A 23,903-nucleotide genomic window follows, 5' to 3' on the forward strand; every position below is an offset into this window, starting at 1 on the left:
TTCTGAAAACATTAGTCATTTAATAATCATTCTGACAAAAAGAAAATTGTGGAAATAGTTTTTAATGTTATATACTAATATTGGAAAGGGGTTTGTTCAGTCAGGGGATTGTAGAGATTACCAAACATTGTTGTTTGAATTGAGAGCATATTAGATAGTACAAATTCCCACTTTGTTTTGGTTTATTGATTCTTAAATCCCATCTGAATGTTGAGAGCCTTATTCTAGTACTATGGCTGTAATAGCCATTAGTATTTGCAGTTTTATGTAGGATGTATGTCATAATTTGTATGCTTACATGTTAAAGGAATTATAAATGTTCAAAATTCCTTTTTGAACGGAGCTTGGGCGGAGCTTGACTGTTATAATTGAATTTACTTGAATCTAGGGCAGAAATGGGTATCTCAGAGCATAATTATGCTTGGGGATGTTCAACTGCTGCATCTACACCAGGTGCAAAAAATGCCGTACAACTTCAGTTCAGAAGATACTGGGCAGAAATCTGAGTTGTCTAAACAGATTGTAGTGTCTACTCTTCAGTTATTTAAAAAAAAATTGAATTTCTATTGCATGTAAGCATACTGATGATTATGGAGACCCATCCCCTGTCGGCTTCCAAGCTGTTGGAAATCTCCATGCTAAGAGGCTGTGGATATGAAAGCTAATTGGCTTAACATTGCTACTACAAGATAAAAAGAAAAACGCTCTCTAGATACAATTAAAAGATGCAAATCTTTAAAAAAAAATAACAATTTAGTTAACTAATAATTTGCATAATTTGTATAAGTAGCTCAGACAATTGTTAAAGTTGGCTGCTTATTATTGCTAACTAAAACTGCTTTCATATTCTAGGTAGGGTTTAATATTTTAGTGAAATGCTTTAACATACTGTAAATAAGTTTTCACTCTCGTAACTTATGATAGGAAAGTGGCAACTTCCATGAAGTAGTCTACTTTGAATTTGAATATTGGCTGCACTATTTATTCATTGGTAATTTCAATCCAAAGTAACTCACTTATGCAGAATGTTGTAATTCTTGTCTCTTTGCCAGTAATTTATAAAATTGTAACATTATTCTCAAATCACTAATGGCAAAGTAACATCTTTTTTTTGAGTTTGAAAACTTATTTTCAAAATACATTTAATTTAACTAATGCTGTATATAATTTATACATACATAAACAAGAATATACCTACGAAAAAGGGAATGAATATTTGAACCCTTTTTAGCAGGTAATAGTGTTTTGTTCTGGTTTTATTATACTGTATGTCACTGGTAACTTTACCGGTTTCCTTACTGTGCAACTTTTCCAGGTTTGGACCTTATGAGTCGCATGACTCCAGGTCTGCTCTGGATGGCCGTGATCTGTATAGATCTGGCTACGATTTACATGAACCAGGACGAAGTCGCTTTGGGGATAGCTATCCTGATCGATCCGAGAGCTCCTACAGGAATTTCGGTGATCAATACCTTGACCCTTATGAAGGTAGAAGCCAGAGCCGATTATATGATAATGGCAGGTCTAACTGGGATGACACCTACACACATTCAAGTTCAATGCCTAGGGTGTGGGCTGATTCGGATACGGGAAGAGGAAGTTACTCTTCCTACAACAGCTTTTCTTCACTCCTTTCGAAGCCTTCATCTGTAGGCTCTCGGGGGAGGGGAATGCTTGGTTATTCTGGCAACGAATATGGAGGCGGATCCTTTTCGATGATGGGAGGACAAGGAGGAGGCAGAGGTCGAGGCAGAGAAGTAAGTACAGAATCTTTGAGATTCTATTCCCTTGTCAGCTTTTTTTAAAAGGATACAATTTCTGATCACTAGCATTATTTTGCTAGTGGGAGAAAATAAGTGTTCCACATGAGCTACAATGGTTGCTTTAGTATAGTTGGTGTTTAAAATTCATGTAAACTTTTGTTAATAGGTGTTAAATTTGCACTCATTTTTAAAACTGGGAAACTGCTCAATGTTTTTTCCTTCCCAAACATCTTCAAATTTTGGTTTAAGATTGAAACGATTCAACTACAAGGTGCTGTTGTGATAAAGTTGAGTTATTAAATTTTCCTTCCAACCTAACTCTATTAAGAGCTTGGCATATGTGAGGCAATTTAAGTATTGCTGTGCCAACTCACCAACATTCTCACCAGAGAATCAGAAGACATGATTGCAGGTGGACATTGATTTTGGCTATTACATCCATTCACCGCTTTTGGTCGGACACCTTTCAAAATTGTGCTGCGTTCAGCACAATTTTTAAGACTTGTTAATGTCTTATTTCTCGATGAAAAGGCCAAGTGCTGATACCAAGCCTTATTTGCTCAGGAGGAGCCTGCTCAGATTAGGCAATCTGGTGCCTCCAAACCTTGTAGAAAATATGTGCCCTCTTGACGAAGTCAATTATTGGTGTTGTACTCAATTTGCTGCTTAACTTCCAAGGTAAAAACAAAACGTGTTCATTGTGTGTGCAAGTTAAAATATAAGGTGTGCTTTGAAACCCTGTTTTCCTTCAGTGTTACTGTTTCGACTTACTTTCATTTCACAGCTAATTGCTTAGAGTGAGGAGAGAAATCTCATCCTGAAGGAAAATCTGTGTGCTGGTTTTAAATAACTATTTTAATGACTATTTAAGTTGACTTAACAGTTTAATCTTGTACACTTTTGCATTTTATATTCACTTGGATCTGATAGGAATTTGGATCTTGAAAGTGGAATTTTCTACAAAACAAAAACATTTAGGGACAACACCTTTGGGAGGAAACTGTCAGAAGCACATTAACTGTTAAGAGTTTAAATATATACGCAATATGCTTTGAACATCTGTTATCTTGGGCAATTAATACAATTTTGGCATGTCTGTGATTCATGTATTTATTTAATGAAAGGGTCCTATAGAGAGCCGATTCTCAATATAAACTTGTAATTTTGGGGAAGTTCTGTATTTCAACTGGGACTTTTTGGTGCGTTGTGGAATGTTGTTACAGTGGTATCATTATTTAATTATGATTAACACATTAGACTATTCATGCAGTGCTCATTCTGGCTGCACCGTGAAGCTATGTTCTAATTAGCAGGAAAATTGCCCCTTTTCAGTCACCTTTGTACTCTTTGCAAATATTTTGGCCACTTGTGGGTTTTGCTGCAACATCTATCACATCTAGTCTTGTCTACTTGTGTTCAAAGGGCACCTTTTGTACAGGTAACATTTCTGCTTCAGTAAGCTGTCCCTTGGAAAATGAATTTGCCAAAATGTTGATGGTTCACTTTTGACTACTTAGAGCAGTCTCAGCCTAGTCTGATAAACTAATTTTATACCCAGATGGAATATCCATTCCATTACTCAGAATTTATGATGAGAAAGTAGGTGATCAAATAAAAGCGTCCACATTCCAAATGCTTACAATCCAATGTAACAGGTTGTGTTTTCTTGAGTGGAGTCTTTGCATGTACTCGGCCTGTGATTGCCAGTCTTTCTTTCTCCAGATCTGGAAGGCTCGTTGTTTCAACCCAGAAGAGACTTGGTTTATGTAATTGGGTAGTATTGATGAGCCAGAAATACCTGTAGGCAAATTTCATTGAGTAGTAGTTTGGCTTTGAAATAGTTTTTTTAAAAGTTGAGGGAGACTTCTCTTCCTGTTGATACAACACTGGTTACAAGAATCTAATTCATTAAATGCTTATTCCTTCTCAGTAGCAAATTCTACTACTTGAAGCTGCACAATTTTATATTGCTTACCACTGGAGCCAGACAAACAATGAAGCAGCCAATATATTTAGTTACAAAATGTACTAGAAGCCCTGGTGATATTGATAGAAAGTCTTCCACGTAACTTATGAATTTTTGAAGGAACATTTTCAGACTTTCCTTGATACTTGTGGAATGATAGCCTTATCAAATAATTTTAATGTGACTTAACAGAGCTGTGCTCAGTAATTCATAAAAAATGGGGCATTTGAAGTTTAAAATATCTTTAGCAATTCAGGACATTGAAAATTTTCACATGGGTGCAGACATTGGTTATTTTAATCATGTATTAAAGTGTGCCATCCTACACAATCATGTACATGTTTCTATAACTAATACTCAGTACATTTTCATTGCTGTTAATTCCTGTTTTACCCACTTTCTCTCTGATGGTTTCCTGAAGCAAAGTGGAACAAGTAATTTCCTGTTCTGAATAGCTTATAGCTGGAACTATCCAAAGGTGGTTTGTCACTAGCAGAGATGTGGCATTGGGAAAACTAAAGATGATAGGATTTTTGCTTAAGTTTGCAGTGGAGTTTGTAATTGTACTCCCAAGCATTGTCCAAGTGCTGCAATACAAAAAAAGCTCATATTTATTGTGCCGTAGAAATTTTCCTTTTTTTGGAAAATTTATTCAGATAATACTTCTGCATTAGTTTTGCAGATTCTCTTCATTGCTTCAAAATTGTTCTAGGGGATAAAAGCACAATTCTTGAATGCAGATGACTTTAAATACAGAGGTACATCTCAAGTGCATCCTTTTTTAAAATTCCCACAATTTTTCCTCGGCTTTTTTGTTTGGAATTGATGGATCAGGAGCCATTGCAGCTGTTGTTGCCTTCATTACTTATTAAAATAACCACCAGTTCTGTAGTGATTCAGAGGCATTGAAGAATATGGTAGAACAAGGGGAGTGCCTTCGAATCTTTCATTTCAAAATCAGTGAAATGGTCTTTTGTCCCAGTTTTGGGTTGGCAAATTTTAAACCAGCTCACCGAATTAAGACATCAGTGTTGTAATTGTGTAGCATGGAGATGAAAGAAAACAGTATTTATTCCATAATAGTTTAAGTATGGGATGCAGGAGCCTGCGATTTTCCAAAAATAAATGAGGACTTGGATCTTCTGCAGTTCAGGGAAGGTAGGTGAATCCCAGACAATTGGTAGTAAACAGTTCTAAATATGATTTATAAAAATTAGGCAAAAATTAACCCATTGACTTTGTTACTGTGAGATGAGGTTTGTCGGTGTGTGGCCTGAAACTTTTTGAATATTAACTTTAGATTTGGGCTTTGACATTAAGCCCTAACGATGCAGGTAGAAGAAAATCTAGATATTTTAGAGACCAATGTAGTAACAATTTATACTTGCTTTTAAAATACATTACAGCTGTCAGATGTAGATATGTACTCAAGATCTGGGAATAATCAGTCATACAACAGAGGTGGGTTTGCGTCAAATTTTGGACGAGGCATGAAAAGGAAAGGGATACAAATCAACAAAGCTGCAATAAAGAAACAGAAACTGGCAGCTGCTGAAAAAATACTCAAAGCGGCTGGTAAGTGCTTGTGTTCCACTTGGCTGAGAAGAACTCTTGTTTTGAGGTTATTTCCAAGAACTAAATCTGTGGTCTTGTAACTGAGAAAGATCAGTAGTTAATGTTAATTAGTTTAATTTTACTCTGAATATCATTAAGTTCTTTAAAATTTGACTTTTTTGGGTAACATTTGGGAAAATAGTATTGATTTTTCATGATGTAATTTTGATGCTATAGGCTGTATCCATAAAATGAAGTCATTGGAGATGATTCATCTTGGGGTTAGAACATGAGCAGGGATTGCCCAGCGTAGTGTTCTAGATTATTGAGGTTGAAAATTAGTGTGTTTGATTTCTTTGCATAGCTACTTGGATAATAGTGTGAATTTGTTGCTTTTAAAAGTTAGTTGTTACATAGTGCTACAATTATTTGCCTTTACAACTGTGGAGAAGTTTGGACACCATGCTGGCATGGCATCAGTAAGGATGCCACACATTCTGTAACCATTTGCCATTGGCAGCACCACTCAACTTAAACATAAGAAAAAGGAGCAGGAGTAGGCCATCCGGCCCATTGAGCCTGCCCTGCCATTCAATAAGATCATGGCTGGTCTGTCCATAAACTCAGCTCCATCTACCTGCCTTTTCCCCATAACCCTTAATTCCCCATCTATGTAAAAATCTATCTAACTGTATCTTAAATATATTTAGTGAAGAAGCCTCAACTGCTTCCCGGGGCAGAGAATTCCACAGATTCACCACTCTGGGAAAAACAGTTTCTCCTCATTTCTGTCCTAAATCATCTTCCCTGAATCTTGAGGCAATGTCCCCTATTTCTAGTCTCACCTACCAATGCAAACAACTTTTCTACTTCTATTGTATCTACCCCTTTCAAAATTTTGTATGTTTCTATAAGATCCCCTCTCATTCTTCTGAATTCCAGAGAGTATAGTCCCAGGCGACTCAATCTCTCCTCATAGGTTAACCCCTTCATCTCTGGAATCAACCTGGTGAACCTCTTCTGCACAGCCTCCAAAGCCAGTATATCCTTCCTCAAGTATGGAGACCAGAACTGCACACAGTACTCCAGTTGCGGCCTCACCAGTACCCTGTATAGTTGCAGCATGACCTCCCTGCTCTTGAATTCAATCCCTCTAGCAATGAAAGCCAGCATTCCGTTTGCCTTCTTAGTAACCTATTGTACCTGCAAACCAACTTTTTGCGACTCGTGAACAAGCACTCACAAGTCCCTCTGCAGAACAGCATGCTGCAATCTTTCACCATTTAAATAATAATCTGCTCTATTATTTCTTCTAAAGTGGATGATCTCGCATTTACCAACGTTGTATTCCTTCTGCCAGACCTTGGCCCACTCACTTAACCTACCTATATCCCTCTGCAGACTCTCCACATCCTCTGTACAATTTGCTTTTCCACTCAGTTTAGTGTCATCAGCAAATTTTGCAATGCTACACTCAGTCCCCTCTTCCAAATCATCAATGTAAATGGTAAACAGCTGCGAGCCCAGCACCGACCCCTGCGGCACCCCACTCACCACCGACTGCCAACTGGAGAAACACCCATTTATACCAACTCTCTGCCTTCTATTGGTTAACCAAACAACTATCCATGCCAATACACTTCCTCCAACTCCATGCATCCGTATCTTATTTTTAAGTCTCTTGTGTGGCACCTTATTGAACACCTTCTGGAAATCCCTAGTATACGACATCCACCTGTTCCCCTCTATCCACTGCACTCATTACATCCTGAAAGAACTCCAGTAAGTTTGTCAAACAGTACCTGTCCTTTCTGATTCCATGCTGCATCTGTCTAATGGAACCACTCTTTTCTAAATGTTTCGCTATTCCTTAATGGCAGCTTCAAACATTTTCCCGACTACAGATGTTAAGCTCACTGGCCTAGAGTTGCCCGTCTTTTGCCTATATCCTTTTTAAAAAGTGGCGTGACATTTGCTGTCTTCCAACCTGCTGGGACCTGTCCAGAGTCTAGAGAGTTTTGGTAAATGATTACCAATGTGTCTAATATAACCTCTGCCAATTCCCTCAGCACCCTGGGATGTATCCCATCAGGACCAGGGGACTTATCTACCTTCAGGCCCTCTAGTTTGCTCATCACTATCTCTTTAGTGACAGTGATTTTATCAAGGATCTCACCTCCCATTTCATCTGTAACATCATTCTTTGGCATATTAGACGTGTCCTCCACCGTGAAGACCGACACAAAATAGTTGTTCAGTGCCTCAGCCATTTCCTTATCACCTAATATCAATTTCCCCTTATTGTCTTCCAAGGGACCTACGCTGACTTTAGCCACCTTCTTCCGCTTTATATATTTATAAAAACTTTTGCTGTTTTTAAAATTTTTTTTGCTAATTTACTTTCATATTCTTCCCTTTCCTTATTTCTTGTTTAGTGGTTCTTTGTTGCTTTTTAAAGTTTTCCCAATCCTGCAGTCTCCCACTACTCTTTGCAACTTTGTACACATCAGCTTTTAATTTGATGCTCTCTTTTATTTCCTCAGTTATCCAAGGCTGGCTGTCCCCACACTTACAGTCCTTACTCTTGACTGGAATATACTTTTGAGCACTGTGAAAAATCTCTCTTGAAGTATTCCACTGTTCCTCAACTGTCCTGCCAAATAGCCTGTGCTCCACATTAGCCAACTTCTCTCTCATCCTGTTGTAGTATCCCTTGTTCAAGCATAATACACTAGTTTTAGATCTAACTATTTCATCCTCTGTCTGTATGCGAAATTCAATCATACTATAATCGTTCTTTCCAAGAGGATCCCTGACTACAAGATCGTTAATCTTACCTGTCTCGTTGCCCAGGACTAGATCTAAGGTAGCATTTTCCCTTGTGGGTTCACTAACATATTGCTTAAGAAAGCCATCACGGATGCATTCTATGAAGTCCTCCTCAACTTCAATTTCAGTTTTCCAGCAGTTCCCCCTGCATCCGTTGTTACAAGAGTTGCTGCTGACTATGAGTTTGATTCATGTTGCTGGTCAGTGCTGCAGTAAATGCAGTCTGACCTGCAAATTTTGTAGCAAGTGATCTATCCACAAACCCCCAAAACATGTCCTGTGTTTGAAAGACACAACTGTAGAATACTTCAAGCATTATTGTAGCTATAATGTGTATCTCCAGTTCTATCATCTTTTAATAGGGTTCCACTGAAAAATATAATTGAAGGAGTAAGAAAACTTCCAAAATAATTGGATTTGGCAGGGTTAATAGGGATTTATGACAAGAAAGTCACACTTGACATTATCCAGTGTTTTCCTTTTAGCAGAAAAGAACAAACCAGTTGGTGATACATTTGGAGTTTCAGAACGCCTTTGAGAGGGAGATAATTTAAATTGAATATGATATTCTGGGCTAGATTGAGGATAACGTAACAGGCACATGGGTGATATCCGGCTAGTAGACTCTGGAATGTTGCATAGTTTGAAGCTGGATGCAATCTGTAACAGTGACTGAACGGATGGATTGTGTGACCTATATCCAAGTTTGACTCTGAGCCAGGAGACGTGGGCTTTGAGGAGAAAATGGAAGTGTATTGCTTCAGGGGTCAATCTCAATATAATGAATCAGTATCACTGACATACATGGTGGGTTTTGTTTTTTTCTGGCAACAGTACATTACAATACATAAAAGCTAAATTACAGTAAGAACTATATTAAAATATCAAATAAAGTACTGCAAAAAGAGAGAAAAGAAATACTGAGGTAGTGTTCATGGTTTCATTGTCCATTCAGAAATCTGGTGGTGGATGGATTTTGGCCATTTATGACAGATGCAAGGAAACTTCAGGGCTTGGTAAATCTTTGGATGTCTGGAAGCTTGGTCACGAAGCATACGACAGAAATTGAATATGTGGCAAAATATAGGTATAATATCAACCCTGAAGTCATTGAAAGGGAGAACTGCAGCCAGGTGGCCTACTCTTGTTGGTTTACTTCATCCACGTGTTCATTCTTCATGCTGCTTGCATACAATAATTGCAGTTTGTGGAATTCACTGGAGTAAATCACTGAGCGTTCTTCGACAGCCTGTGAGCACTCGTCAATTATTCCTTTCAACTAGGTTTTCTCACCTAGTCTACAAGTCTGAAATTCTTTTTCTCCAGATGGCCATGAAACCAAAAAAGAAAAGCACAGCAGCACGATCATTGACACCCCAATCCCCCCTCCTCGCACAAAAATGGAACAGGCACCTTGACCCCCAAAATTTCCCATTGCTACACACAAAGAATGAGAAAGATCAGGTGAAAAACACAGGATATAAAAACTATAAGACTGGGGGAGGGGGGGTCAAGACCATATCCAAAAAGCAGAAAACTAGGGTAATGTTCTCTGGCCGTAGCTGAAGGCCTTTCCCTCTCCGGCAGTGAGCAGTCCCACCGGCGATCAAAATGCAGGCAGCCGGTGCTCACCTTCCACGTTCGCTTTGATGTTTCATTCTTGCTGTTCACTTTAATGTGCGAAATGAGGTTGAACACTGCCCTGTCCCACAGCCTGCACGCTATGAGGTTGGCACATGCTGCATGTCTTCTGGAATCCTCTCAGAGACTGCCGAGCCCTGAACTGCCCAAATGATCTCCAGACTGCTAATCACAGACTCCAACAGTTCCAGAATCACATTCAAGACTAAAAACAAATATAAAAGACAAAGGAAGTGAAATGTATGGTTTCATGATCTATCCAGGAGATGTCGACTGAAAGAATGTTGTATGTAGGTGCCAACTTAACCACAGTCATGGTTGTGCTGGTGTCCAGCAAAGTAGTCCCATTTCACTCACTGCCCTGTAACCTATTCCCTCTGGGAGCCCTGAGTTCCTCCCTGATTCTCTTGTCATCCATCTACATTAAAGGTATCACCAATATGTAATCTACAAGCATGACCTTGGGATTTGAGAGTAAACTAGGGCATTCAGGAGGAATCCGTATGGCCATTAATAGCATCCAAACTCAACACTGCTTCAAAGGTTAGAACTGAACTTCAGTAGCTGGAGCATTGGAACAGCAGCACTAACTGCTACACGCTGATCTCTCTTAAGCTATATGCCTTTCAGTAGTTTTCCCAGCTGATGCTTGATTCATGGAGATTGAAAGTCAGTTGCTTATTGTCACTTTATTGAGACTAATTAGAAGCATGCAATAAATCCAAAACTTAGTGACTCATTGTGAATTTTTAAAATTTAACATTTGTATTCGAATTTATTTTTGTATGGGGTAGTTGCAATTAAATGAAATTGTATTTTCTCTTTAATTTCAGCAGCCAAGGCAGCTAACCAGGCTAACAATGGAGAATCTAAGGTATCAAAGACGTGGGTGATAAAATCTTCAATTTTAGATATTCTTTTAACAATGCTTAAATATCACTTTGTCTGTAATCAACTGCTAAATAAGCAGGGCATCTTCAGTAAACTGAATGTTTATAACATAAGGTATCAGTCTGAAAACTGCACAGTGATGTCCTTTGTTTTTGGAATAATTATGAAGAATACATCAATTTACTTTGTGTAAATATTGCCAATCACCATATATCAAATATTTGTTTTCCTGTGACATTATTAAAGTTTAATATTTGAATCACAAATAAGAGATAATCTGCAGATGCTGGAAATCTGAGCAACACACACAAAATGCTGGAGGAACTCAGCAGGCCAAGCAGCATCTATGGAGAAAAGCACAGTTGACATATTGGGCTGAAACTTTTTGGCTGGACTGGAGAAAAAGGGCTGAGGAGTAGATTTTAAAGGTTGGGGAGGGGGAGAGAAACAAAAGGTAATAGGTGAAACCTGGAGGGGGAAGGATGAAGCAAAGAGCTAGGAAATTGATGAAGAAGTCAGAAGGCCAGGGAAGGAAGAGAAAAAGGTTGGGGGGTGGGGGAGCGAAGCAGCAGATGGAGGTGATGGATGGACAAGGAGATAACATGAGAAGGGGGAAAGGGTGATGGGAAATTGTAAAGGGGGCAGTAGGTATTACTGGAAATATAAAAAATCAATGTTCATGCCTTCAGGTTGGAGGCTACTCAAACGGAATATAAGGTGTTCCTTTAACCTAAGTGTGGCGACAGTGGAGGAGGCCATGGATGGACATATTGGAATGTGAAATGGAATTAAAATGGGTGGCCACTCGGAGACCTCGCTTGTTCTGGTGGACGGAGCGTAGGTGCTCGGCGAAGCAGTCTCCCAATCTATGTCGGGTCTCACCAATATGCAGGAGGCCACACCAGGAGCACTGAACACAGTATATGACCCCAACAAACCCAGGTGAAGTGTCGCCTCACCTGGAAGGACTGTTTAGGGCTTTGAATGGTGGTGAGGGAGGAGGCGTAGCACTTGTTCCACTTACAAGGATAAATGCCGGGGGGAGATCGGGGGGAGGATGAATGGACAAGGGAGTCGCCTAGGGAGTGAACCCTGCGGAAAGCACAAAGTTGGGAGGTGGGTGGGTGGTGGGAAAAAAGATGTGTTTGGTGGTTTCCTTCCTCCCCTTCCCCCACTTTCTGCTTTCAGCAGGGATCGCTCCCTATGCGACTCCCTCTCCACTGATCTCCCTTCTGGGACTTATCCTTGCAAGCTGTACGTAGATGCTACCTGGCCTGCTGAGTTCCTCCAGCATTTTGGGTTAATATTTGAATAGCAGTTTAATAAATTTCATCATAATTCTCAACGTTTAAATGTCGGCACAACATTGTGGGCCGAAGGGCCTGTACTGTGCTGTACTATTCTATTCTATTAAGATTTCAAAATTACTGTTTACAGACTCCTGCATCAGGTACAGATCAGGAACTGAAGGACGAAGATTTTACTAAAGATGCATATGAACCAGATGCATATGAATGCTTTGACAAAAATGAGGGTAAGTTGGTTCGAGTCTTTCCCTAAAGTATGCAGTCACTTATTTTTCCTACAGAGTTTTCAAAGAAATAAATTATTCTAATTAAGGTAAAAAGAAACCTGATACCGAAGATGAAGAGGAGAAAAAGAAACTTGAGGCAAGAAGAGAAAAGCAACGACGCAGGCGTGAGAAGAACACTGAAAAGTATGGAGAGGATTACCGGTATGTGTAAATGCTACAGAACCCATTTTTAGAAAAATAACAACCTTTTAAGACCATAAGATAGAGGAGCAGAGTAGGCCATTTGGCCCATTGAGTCTGTGCTCTGCCATTTCACCATGGCTGTTCCAATTTTCCTCTCAGCCCCAATCTCGTGCCTTCTCCCCATATCCCATCATGCCTTGACCATCAAGAATATATCTGCCTTAAATATACATAGACTTAGCCTCCACAGCTGCCTTTGGCTAAGAATTCCACAAATTTGCCACTGTGTGGCTAAAATTCCTCCGCATCTCTGTTCTCAAAGGATGCCCTTCTATTCTGAGGCTCTGTCCTCTGGTCTTACTGTCTCTCACCATAGCCTTTATGAGTCAAGCTATAGTTGGGGAAGTGGTGACTCCCCACTTTTAGACTATATGCGGTAACTTGTTTTTTATTCTTTCAACTTCTAATATTTATATCTGTGTACTTGTAATACTACTGTGACACTGTAATTTCATTTTGGGATCAGTAAAGTATCTATCTAGCATAGGAAACATCCCCTCCACATGCACTCCATCAGGACCTTTCACCATTCGATAAGTTTTCAATTAGGTCACCCCTCATTCTTCTGAATTCTAGTGAATACTGGCCCGGAGTCATCAGATGCTCTTCATATGACAAGCCACTCAATCCTGTAATCATTTTTGTGAACCTTCTTTGTACCTGCTCCAGTTTTACATCCTTCCTAAGATAAAGGGCCCAAACCTGCACATAATACTCCCAAGTGAGGCCTCACCTGTGCTTTATAAAGATTCAACATTACATCCTTGCTTTTATATTCTAGTCTACTTGAAACGAATACTAATATTGCATTTGCCTTCCTCACTACCAACTCAACGTGAAAATGAACCTTTAGAGAAAAACTCCCAAGTCCCTTTGCATCTGTTTTTTGTATTTTCTCTCCATTTATGAAGTAGTCAACCCTTTTATTTCTTCTACCAAGGTGTGTGACCGTACACTTCCTGATACTGTATTCCATCTGCCATTTCTTTACCATTCTCCTAATATGTCGAAGTCACTTTCCTGTTTACTTCCTCAAAACTACCTGCCCTCCAGCTAACTTCATATCATCTGCAAACTTTGCAACAAAACCATTAGGTACACTGAGACCCATGCTTAATCGACTCCAGCATCTCCCAACCACTGAGGTCGGACTAGCTAGCCTGTACTTTCCTTTCTTCTGCCTCTCTCCCTTCTTGAAGAGTGATTCTTGAAAAAATCATTACTAATGCCTCCACAATCACTTCAGCCATCTTTTTCAGAACTTTGGAATGCACACCATTTGGTCCAGGTGACTTATCTACCTTCAGACATTTCAGTTTCCATCTAATTATGACTTCACACATTTGGACCATAAGGCCATAAGACATAGCAGAATTAGACCACTTAACATATAACAATTACAGCACGGAAACAGGCCATCTCGGCCCTTCTAGTCCGTGCCGAACGCCATAGAGTTTTCTCCATTATTCAATTGTGGCTGATTTTTTTTTCTACTCCTCAACCCCACTCCCTGGCCTTCTCCCCATAACCTTGTGATTCTGTGTCCAGTCAAGAACCTATCAATCTCAGCCTTAAGTACACCCAACGAACTGGCCTCGACAGCTTTCTGTGGTAATAAATTCCACAAATTCACCACCCTCTGGCGAAGGAAATTTCTCTGCATCTCTGTTTTAAATGGACCCCCTCTAAGTGCTTTCTTGTCCTAGACTTCCCCCACCATGGGAAGCATCCTTTCCACATCTAGTTTGTCTAGGCCTTTCAATATTGGAAAGGTTTCAATGAGATCCACCCTCATCCTTCTAAGTTCCAGTGAGTTCAAGGCCACAGCCATCAGATGTTCTTCGTATGATGACTCTTTCACTCCCAGAATCCTTGTGAACCTCCTTCGAACCCTCTCCAATGCCAGCACATCTTTTCTTAGATGAGGAGCCCAAAATTGTTCACAATTCTCAAGGTGAGGCACCATCAGTGCCTTATAACGCCTCAACATCACATTCCTTGCTCTTGTATTCCTGCACTTCATGCCCCGGTACATGGAACTTCCACCATACTGATAGTGTCTTCCACAGTGAAGACTGATGTAAAATACTTATTCAGTTTGTCCACTATTTCGTTGTCCCTATTACTAGCTCTCCGATACCGTTTTCCAGTAGTCCAATATCCACTCTCACCTCTCTTTTACACTTTATGTATCTGAAGAAACTTTTGGTATCTCTTTTAATATTATTGGCTAGCTTGCTTTTATAGTCGATCTTTACCTCAACCTTTTTTAGTTGCCTTCTGTTGGTTTTCAAAAGCTTCCCAATCCTGTAACTTCTCACTAATCTTTGCTTAATTATATTGCATCTCTGGCTTTTATGTTGGCTTTGACTTCTCTTGTTAGCCAAGGTTGTGTTATCTTTCCTTTAGAACACTACTTCCTCGTTAGGAGATATATCCTGTGCCTTATGCGCCTGAACTGCCTATGCAGAATCTTGTCACGTGTCCTACCCATGTCATTGATACCTACATGGATCACAACTTCTGGCTGTTTGCCCTCCCACTTAAGAAGGCCGAGGACTCAATCTAAGATATCTCATCTGGGAGGCAACATGCCATCTGGGAATTTTGTTATCGTTACAGAACTTTCTGTCTGTTTCCCTAACTAACGAGTCCTCCATCACCACAGCATGCCTTTTCTTCCCCCTTCCTGTCTGAATCACAGAAGCAGACTGAGTGCAAGACAGACCCAACTACAGTGACTTTCCTCTCTTGGGTCATTCTCTCCCCCAGCCCCTTCCCTGGCAGTATTTAAAGTGATACCCCTGTTGAGGGCAATGTCTACAGGGGTGCTCTGAACTGGCTCCTTAACCCTTTTCCCCTTCCTGACTGTCACCCAGTTGCCCATGTCCTGCATCTTTGGAAGTGGATGAACTGATGGTCATCTGGGAGACTGAAGGGTTGATACATAAGACTTAGAGAAAGGTAATTGCACCAAGGTGCAGGACACAGGCCTTCGGCTTCCCAAATGATCCTGAATTCATCCAGTTGCACCTCCAACTCAACACGGTTTGTTAGAAGCTGCAGCTGGATGCACTTCTGGCAGTTGTGGGCAGGGATACTGGAGGTCTCCCTGCCTTCCTACAGCCCGCAAGAGGAGCTTTGCACTATCCTGCCTGTCATCTCTACCTACCTGGAGAAGATATAAAGAAGAGAAGGGGAAAAAGAACTTGCTTTTCTTTCCTTTGCTTTCTCTGAGTGAAGCCTCAAAGTGCTAAAGCCTTAAGATCACCACTCTGGGTCCACTCAAGATGTTGGCCCCTGCGCTGGCCCCTGCATTCCTTTAATTTGCTCATGCTAATTAATCCCAAACGCTGATTGGCCAAATCTTTATTACGCTGCTGTGAACCGCTCCTGCCTTTTATCCTCGAGTGGTGCACCTGATTGAAGTCCCCTCCGCTCCAAATTTCTGCTGTCCGGATTAACTGCTGGTCAAAGCTCTATTTAAGTTGAAACATTACTAAAAGTATATTTCATGAATTTAGGGTTTCTGGAATTTATTACTGAAAGCACTAGGGGAAACGAGGAATAAGTTTTCCAAGAGTCATGTTTGCATATTTGTAGGTGAATTTGTTATTGCTTGTCCTTTGTATTTAACTTCCAAAAAATAATCAGCCGTGTTGCACTTTCTGAAATGTGGAGAGTTGGATACTAATTGTATATTTAACAAATAAAATTTAACTATAGTAAAGAAATAGCTTTTGGTCAATATGTATTTTTGAAAATTAAGCAGTGTGTTTAACTGCCTGAAGTTGAGAGTGGATGTGGTGAGCACTAGTTCATTGCAGGTTAAACTACATCTGCTTGTCCTTAAATGTTGTAAAGATAAAATGAAAAAACACTGGAATAACTTTGCAGTGAGGCAGCATTTGTGTATAGAAATATTCCAGGCAGTTCTTGCAGAGAAATAAAACGAAGAGAGAATAAAAATGATAATGCCAAGACTTAGAGAAATTTGATGTCAGAAACAGTAAAGCTAGTGGCCAGCAAGTAAGTGTCAGAAAGGGTTAAGAACATAAAACATTACAGCAGAATACAGGCCCTTTGGCCCACAATGTGCTGACCTTTTATCCTACTCTAAGATCAATCTAACTCTTCCCTCCTACATAACCCTCCATTTTTTTTTTTGAAACAACCTAAGAGTTTGTTGAATGCCCCTAGTGTATCTGCCTCTACCACCAGTCCTAGTAGGGTGTTCCACTCACCTACCACTGAGTATATGAAACAAACTCTTAACTCTGACATTCCCCCATCCTTTTTTCTAATCAGCTTAGTATTATGTCCCCTCATCAGCCATTTTTACCCTGGGAAAAGTCTCTAGCAGCCACTCGATCTATTCCCCTCATCAACTTGTACTCATCTATAAAATCATCATCCTGCATGGCAACTTTAAAGTATATATGGACATGGGCTCTAACATCCCTCTGTTCCTTCACACTACTAAGAATCTTGCCAATTATGCTATATACTGCGTTGAGATGATTCAAATTCCAAAGTGATTCACTTCACACATTTATAGATTGAAATCCATTTGCCACTTCTCAGCTCAGCTCTGTGTCATGTCAATGTCCCATTGTAATCTACGACAACCTACACTATCCCCAATTCCATCAGCCTTTGTGTCATCTGCAAACTTGCTAACCCTCCCTTCCACTCTGCTGTTTAAATCAGAGACAAATAAAATCCTGAAGTTACCAGATGAAGACTGGTTACAAAACTTTTCGAAGTTTTGATACTGTATTTTTAAATGAACTGTGTGAGTATATGACATTTGAATTTTCTGAAGTATAGTGAACCTGAGCTAGATTTTGGCTGGATGTAACCAGAAAAGCATTAGACTCTACTGAGGAATAGGAAGCACAAACTTCCTGTCCCTTCAAATTGATCTACAATTTATAGGATTTGGAAATTTTTGTCCAAGTCGTGCAACTGAAAAGAATTTCTCTTTTTTTTTTAAAGGAATGCATTCACATGCTCCCTTTGTAAGTTTCGAACTACAGAGGAGCAAGAGATTGAGGCTCACCTGGAAACTCCATACCATAAGGAAACTCTTGATTTCATTGCAAAGAACATTCAGTTTGACAAAGGAGCTGCAGATTTTCTTCATGTAGGTTATTCCTCTTTGAAAGCATTTAGAATTGAAGATAAAAGCTAGTATTTATAAAATTCAGTTTTGGTGTCACTAAATTTGTTTCAGTAGCACAAGTTTTGTGTTTGTCTTTCTGGTTTGTATATTGGCTATGATTCTCGTATCACACTGGAACTTAGTTCAACACCCTGTTCTGTGGAATGAATGTTGATATTCATTAGCACCACAAGGCATGCACAGATGTACTGTCATGAAAAGTACAGGACCTACATTTGTGCAGTGCATTTCAACACATCCCAGTGCCACTGAAGTCACGTTTTGACAAGTAACAGTGAAATAATGAAGTTACTCTTTTTGTTTGTTGGCGCTTGCTGTTTTGAATGGTGATCTGTTACATTCCCTTATCTCTGAGAGATTAGTGTTGGATCATGCTCTTATATGAAGTGGCCATTGTGCTTAATCCTCTAAAACCATAACTTCTGGCTTGGGTCTAAGTAGTACAATTCTTGTAGCTGACACCTACCACAAGACTGCCACTGTCTGTAAGGTGTTTGTATGTTCTCCCTGTGACTGCATGGGTTTTCTCCGGGTGCTGCAGTCCAAAGGTGTATTGTTTGGTAGATTAATTGGCCACTGCAAATTGTCCCATGATTAGGCTAGGGTTAAATCGCAGGTTGCTGGGCAGAGTGGCTTGAAGGGCATTTTTAAAATTACTTCCTGGGATTTGGCTAAGTTAGAGTTTTTGTATTCTGTTTTGTTTTGCAGAACCCAGTAAATTAATATTTCTTGATATTCATTATTCATCTAATATAGTCTTCCAATAAAAATTTTCTTCGGTTATAAATGTTACTGAAAGTCTTGTTCCTCTGTTCTGAAGGACTAGAGCGAGCACTGCTTGAATACTGAACAGTGTAATTACGGATATTTTTACTTCACAGCTCTTTATGGTCGTCTGTGTGGAAGAAGTCCAGCCTGTGGCACTTGTTCCTTCAGTGTTAAAAGCTGTAGTTTACTGTGTAAATTGATCCTGTCCGTTGAGCCTTGAAAATTGTCAGTAATGTAATTGTAGAATTGGAATGATTTGTAAAATGGCCTTGTATGTACATAATTCTACTAAAATGTTCAGACCACTTGGATGTTTTAGTGGTGTGACTGAGATAGAATTTTGACCAAAGTACCAGCAGCTTATTTGATTGGTTCATTGAGATTTACAGGATTAATGTAATATCTAAATTTAGTGCCAGAAGGGCATCTTGGAGTGCAGCACTTAGTACTCCAGTGTTGGTGTATTGACTGAGGTGTACACTGCCTATGGTATTCAAATCCATAGTTTTTTATTTTCCAGAGGCTGCGTTACCATTTAATTTCAAGGTCGTTATACTTGTGTGAAAGAGAGAGTATGTAATACTTGTGTGAAAGAGAGGGCATGTAATACAGTAAAAATGAGTGGGAAGCTAGAGGACTGGGTCTGGTGACTATCTTTCCCATTGCTAACTTCAAATTTGTTATCATGACCTTTTAACTAAATCTCTAACTTAAAATTTATTTATATTAGGCATCTATGGTGAACAAGAATAAGAAAATTGCAGCTCGCAAACAGCTGCAACAGCAGGAACAAAAGGAGCCGGCACAGAAGCTTTCCAAGGATGTTTTGATGGGTAAGCTACATATTGGATCTTTGTAATCAAGCCCATGTAATTCTGTTAAAGGTGTAAAGAGCAAAGCTTTAAAACCCTAGTGATGGGCAGTAATGATTAACCCCAAACAATTCTAATGCAAGTTGCCTTGCCTGTTGAGTTCTAATGAAAATACTGCCATTGTGGTGGTTTGGTCAGTATAGATCCAGACCATTAGTCATATTTTCTCCATGTCCTTGCTAATCTATTATGTAAACACAAAATAATCTGCAGATGCTGGGATCAAAGCAACACTCACAACACGCTGGAGGAACTCAGCAGGTCGGGCAGCATCCGTGGAAATGATGAGTCAACGTTTCGGGCCGGAACCCTTCGTCAGGACTGAAGAGGGAAGGGGCAAAGGCCCTATAAAGAAGGTGGGGGAGGGTTGGAAGGGGAAGGTTGGTAGGTTCAGTTGAAAAACCAGTAATTTGAAAGACAAAGCATACTCCAACTTCTGGTAATTCCCTCCCCCTCCCTTCCTCTATCCCTATTTCACTCTGCCCCCTCCCCCAACTGCCTATCACCTCCCTCATGGTTCCGCCTCCTACTACCCATTGTTTTCTTGCCTATCACCTCCCTGCTTCCCCTCCCCCACCCCTTCGTCTTTCAAATTACTGGTTTTTCAACTGAACCTATCAACCCTCCCCTCCCCTCCCCCACCTTCTTTATAGGGCCTCTGCCCCTTCCCTCTTCAGTCCTGAGGAAGGGTTCCGGCCCGACCTGCTGAGTATTATGTATGTGGGTGGATAGGTTGCTAGGATTTGGGACATAGAGGCATTTGGCACCCAATCTAAGCAGAGGCCATAGACCAGCAAAGTTGCTGATAGAAGGAAATGGGAGTGCACATTACTTCGTCAACATTGTCAGTGAGTAAGTTTTTATGTTTGGCATCAGTCCTCGTAATGTGAACGGGATCTCCAATACTGTGGCATGACCTCAGCGCTGTGTACGGTCAGACCAGGCACCTGTGGCCTGCTAAGTCCTGCACTTGAATGTGCGCTTTTGCAATGCAAGTGACTAACTTCAGAACTGCTTTGAACATAACCTTCCATTGATTCTGAATAAGAATTGGCTGCAGAGAGAACATGTCATGGAAATTTCCTTAATACTGAACTCCATGTCAAAACACAGTTATCAGAGTTTGTTGTTTCCTATGGTCCTTTTGAGCTAAACTGCCACAACCTTAAAAGAATCATTTTCATGAAACCATGTTAGTTGGAAATGTTTGCTGCCATCCAGAGCTCAATGCTGTCAAAGGGTCTTTGAACTGCTTTTAGATGTCTGATACTATTCTAATGTGTAGAAGTAATCAGATATATTTTACGTTTAGTTTTTTATAGTTAGTAAAGACTCAGTTAAAATTATTTTGTTCTCCACGATTTCCCTTTGTGGGTCGCCTTCCCTGGTGTAAAAGAAAAACCGAAGTTGAATGCAAAATGCTCTGAATTTCTTTACATGTGCGTGTTCATGATACTCGATGCATTGAGGACCATATCACAGTTACTCACCTAAGCTACTCTTGACAGCCCATCCCAAAAGTTCAAAGCGCACACCATCCTGGCTTAGACATGCATCTCTGTTCACTTGTAGTTGCTGGAATTCCATATTCATATTCCAATCCATAGAATGGTCAAAGTACTTTACAGGAGAGATTCCAGTAGTTCCACAGCTTTACAATTTCCAAATCCATTTGAAATTCAAGTATTCTAGTTGTAATTACTTAGTACTTACTGCTTTATTAAAAATGATTTTGCTTTGTTTTTAAGGTGTTTCTTCAGATGATCAAATGAAAAAGGTTGAAACTGTTCAGTGCGCTGTCTGCAACACCTATATTCCTTTCCTCTTTCACTCTGTACAGCAGCATTTGAAGTCTAATGAACATATCAATAGCAAGAAGGTATACATTTCCCCTTGATAAAGAAAATTAGTTGTATTTGGTCCCATAATTAAGGGTTATAAAATAAATTCTTAAAATATTTTCAGTCTTATTTTAAATTTTCATAGTCAAAAAGGCAAATTGGGTTGATTTGTAATACTCATTGTGTGGCAAGTGATATACTAGTTTTAAATGGAGGGGAATAAGATGAAGTCTTAATTTTGCTTGGAGAAACAAAGCACTTGAATGGACATGTAGAGATGGGTGGGGTAAGATGATGGGAAAATTTGTAAATGACAGCTGAGTTTTTAAAATAATTACTGTTACTGGGTCGGGAATCCACAGCAGTTTGGCAGAAACTAGTCTGAAAGATAAAGTTTTATTTGCATGTTTGCCCAGACTAGAGTAATTTAAAGCTAAATCTTAAGTTCATTATGGCCTGTGCTTCTAAGAATTTTGCTCAATAAGCACTTAAGTTTCAAGTGCAGGTAGAGTAATTTGTGTTTTTTTTTTAAACCTGTGTCACTTTTTCAGTGCTGATTTTTCTTCTTTATTTCAGAATTATCATGACCAAGTTAGAAGGGAGAGTCTCCTCACAGCCAGTAGCATGCTGAACAACCCAACTGTAAAGGCTAAATTTGAGCTCTTCCTTAAGGTAAGTTTTGTGATGTTTGCTGTATTAACAAGTAGGACCTCTTAAATTTTTTGTAATATGGTGGAGGATATTGCTATTGTCTTTTATTTTCTATTCCTATATCCCCAGAAAATTGTTGGTACCTCTGTTCCCTTGAATACCAAGCCACATTCAGGGGTTCATTGTTCCCAATAATGATGCAAAGTCAGTTTTAGGATCTTGGCCTAGTAATTATAAAAAGGTGGTTGTAGATTTGCTAGATGGACAAATGTATCCACAACACTTAACCTCATTTAATGTTAAAGCTTGCAGAAATGAATGTGCTGGTAAATTTCACGTTTTCTGCAAATATTAAGATCTGTTTTGTGGCTACTGAGTAATTGGTTTAGCGCACCGTGTTTATGCAGACCAAGATGACAATGTAGCTAATGCCACCTGCCTGCAGATGGTCTACATCCCCCTATCTCCTGCTCATTCATCTATCTGTTTAAATGCTTATATAGCTCTATGCATCTCTTTCGACCAACTATTCTTCAAAGACCTTAGCAAGGACTTGTGCTAAAATTGGGAGTTATTTTATAGGCTGATCAGATACTAGCTTGGGTTATTTTATGCTTCAGCCTAGACCCCTTCAGCAGCGTTCCTGACAGTGTTCTATTCCACTAACAGTGGTATGGAAATGCCCCTCAGAGTCCTTGTTTTGATCAGAAACCCCATAACAGTCTGTAAAATTGGATAAGGAAAATTAAGAATTGCCTGGTGTATTCCCATTAGCTGCTGAATCAGTGTCTGTCCAGACTGAAGGCCGTTGGGAAGCTTCCCTCGGGATGGCGGGGTTACCATATCTTTTCTGGTTAAGGTTATATTCATCACTGATAGTGACTGGATCATATGGCTATTGGATTAAGCTTGCTTAGGTTGGAAATTCACATACAGGAGGACAGCATGTTTGGCTTAGTCCAGCCCAATCTGTCTTCAGCATATGTAGAAGCCTATGACTTTGTCATATTGTGGCTTTTTTTAACTTTGTGTATAGGGTGAGAATCCTTTTGAAAATCCGCAAGAGCAGCTGCAGCAACAACAGCAGCAGCAGGAACAGCAGCCGGAGCAGCAGCAGCAGCCAGAGCTTGAACAGCAGCAGCCAAAGGAGGAGAAGGAGGAGGAGAAACAAGAGCAGAAAGAATTCCAGGCAGACGAATCAAATGATCAGGCACCGGTGCAAGAGGAAAATGAAGGGGAAATGGGGGAAGAGGCAGTTGAGCCTGCTGACCAGTAGCAACTTCAGAAAGCATGTAGTTTCCTTCATTCTGATTCTATAAAAGTGCAGCAGTAATGAGAAAGATGCTTCCCCACTATCCTCACAAGCATTGTTGTGATGGTTTGATATGCCTTGGCTAATTTGTAATCACAATGCTTTCTCTGCAGTCTATTAATGTTTTGTTTTTGTTAACAGATTAGTGATTAGTTTTCCATAAAGAACCATGTATTATTGGAGGAAATACTTAAGTATAATTGAAAAGATGTTCAAATAGGTCTGAGTTCTCAAACATGAAACAATGTGTCTTTTAAAGAACTTCTGCATTTTGGTGCATCAAGTGTTTAGAAACTTGTTAGAAACCTGGCTTATTGTTGCATAGTTTAGGAAGGCAAGGAAGCAATGCAATTTTTACTTAAAATCTCTTATTGTAATCACTTAGAATGCATTTGCTTAGCTACTGATTTACATTAAAAAGGTTTTGCTTGTTTTCCCACGTTGTAAAGTCAAAGCTTGGCTTAATCATCTTTTCACTGATGTGAAGCCTGTTGTATGCTATTAATGGGAATAAAAAAAGTTTTAGATACATCATCTTAAACATGAGATTCTGCAAATGCTGAAAATTTAGAATAATACATGCAGATATGTAATCTTTTGGTTTGTGAACAAATTAGCACTAGTTAAAACTGGAAGAAAGTGTAAATGTTTACTCATGACCTTCCAGGCTGAGCAATTGAATAGAAACATGAGTTGAATGGTGGAATACAAAGGAAAGGATGCTGTACTGGGTTAGCATCATAGAAATGTGCATCCCTTCTGGTCTCACCTCAACCATGCTCACCTTCTGCACTAATCCAATTTTCCTGTGTATCTGCTCCTTTTTTATTCAAGTACTTGTCTAATTGTCATT

General features: G+C 39.7%; 1 protein-coding gene across 3 annotated transcripts in view; it reads left to right on the forward strand.

Annotated features, from left to right (window-relative positions):
• znf326 (zinc finger protein 326) overlaps positions 1–23,591 on the forward strand; it is a 38,103-nt gene extending 14,512 nt beyond the window's left edge. For 2 of the 3 annotated variants that reach the window (XM_072273407.1, XM_072273409.1), the window contains 10 exons: positions 1,316–1,757; positions 5,136–5,304; positions 10,587–10,627; positions 12,082–12,178; positions 12,265–12,379; positions 17,420–17,567; positions 19,105–19,207; positions 20,995–21,125; positions 21,664–21,759; positions 22,775–23,591. In XM_072273407.1, the coding sequence (XP_072129508.1) occupies positions 1,316–1,757; positions 5,136–5,304; positions 10,587–10,627; positions 12,082–12,178; positions 12,265–12,379; positions 17,420–17,567; positions 19,105–19,207; positions 20,995–21,125; positions 21,664–21,759; positions 22,775–23,014 (1,582 nt within the window). In that variant the 3' untranslated portion in view covers positions 23,015–23,591. The remainder of the gene's footprint in view (positions 1–1,315; positions 1,758–5,135; positions 5,305–10,586; positions 10,628–12,081; positions 12,179–12,264; positions 12,380–17,419; positions 17,568–19,104; positions 19,208–20,994; positions 21,126–21,663; positions 21,760–22,774) is intronic. The other variant, XM_072273408.1, reaches the window with a different exon arrangement.
• The last annotated feature ends 312 nt before the right edge of the window (positions 23,592–23,903 follow it).

Source organism: Mobula birostris, chromosome 12 (assembly GCF_030028105.1).
Source record: "Mobula birostris isolate sMobBir1 chromosome 12, sMobBir1.hap1, whole genome shotgun sequence".
Lineage (NCBI taxonomy): Eukaryota > Metazoa > Chordata > Chondrichthyes > Myliobatiformes > Myliobatidae > Mobula > Mobula birostris.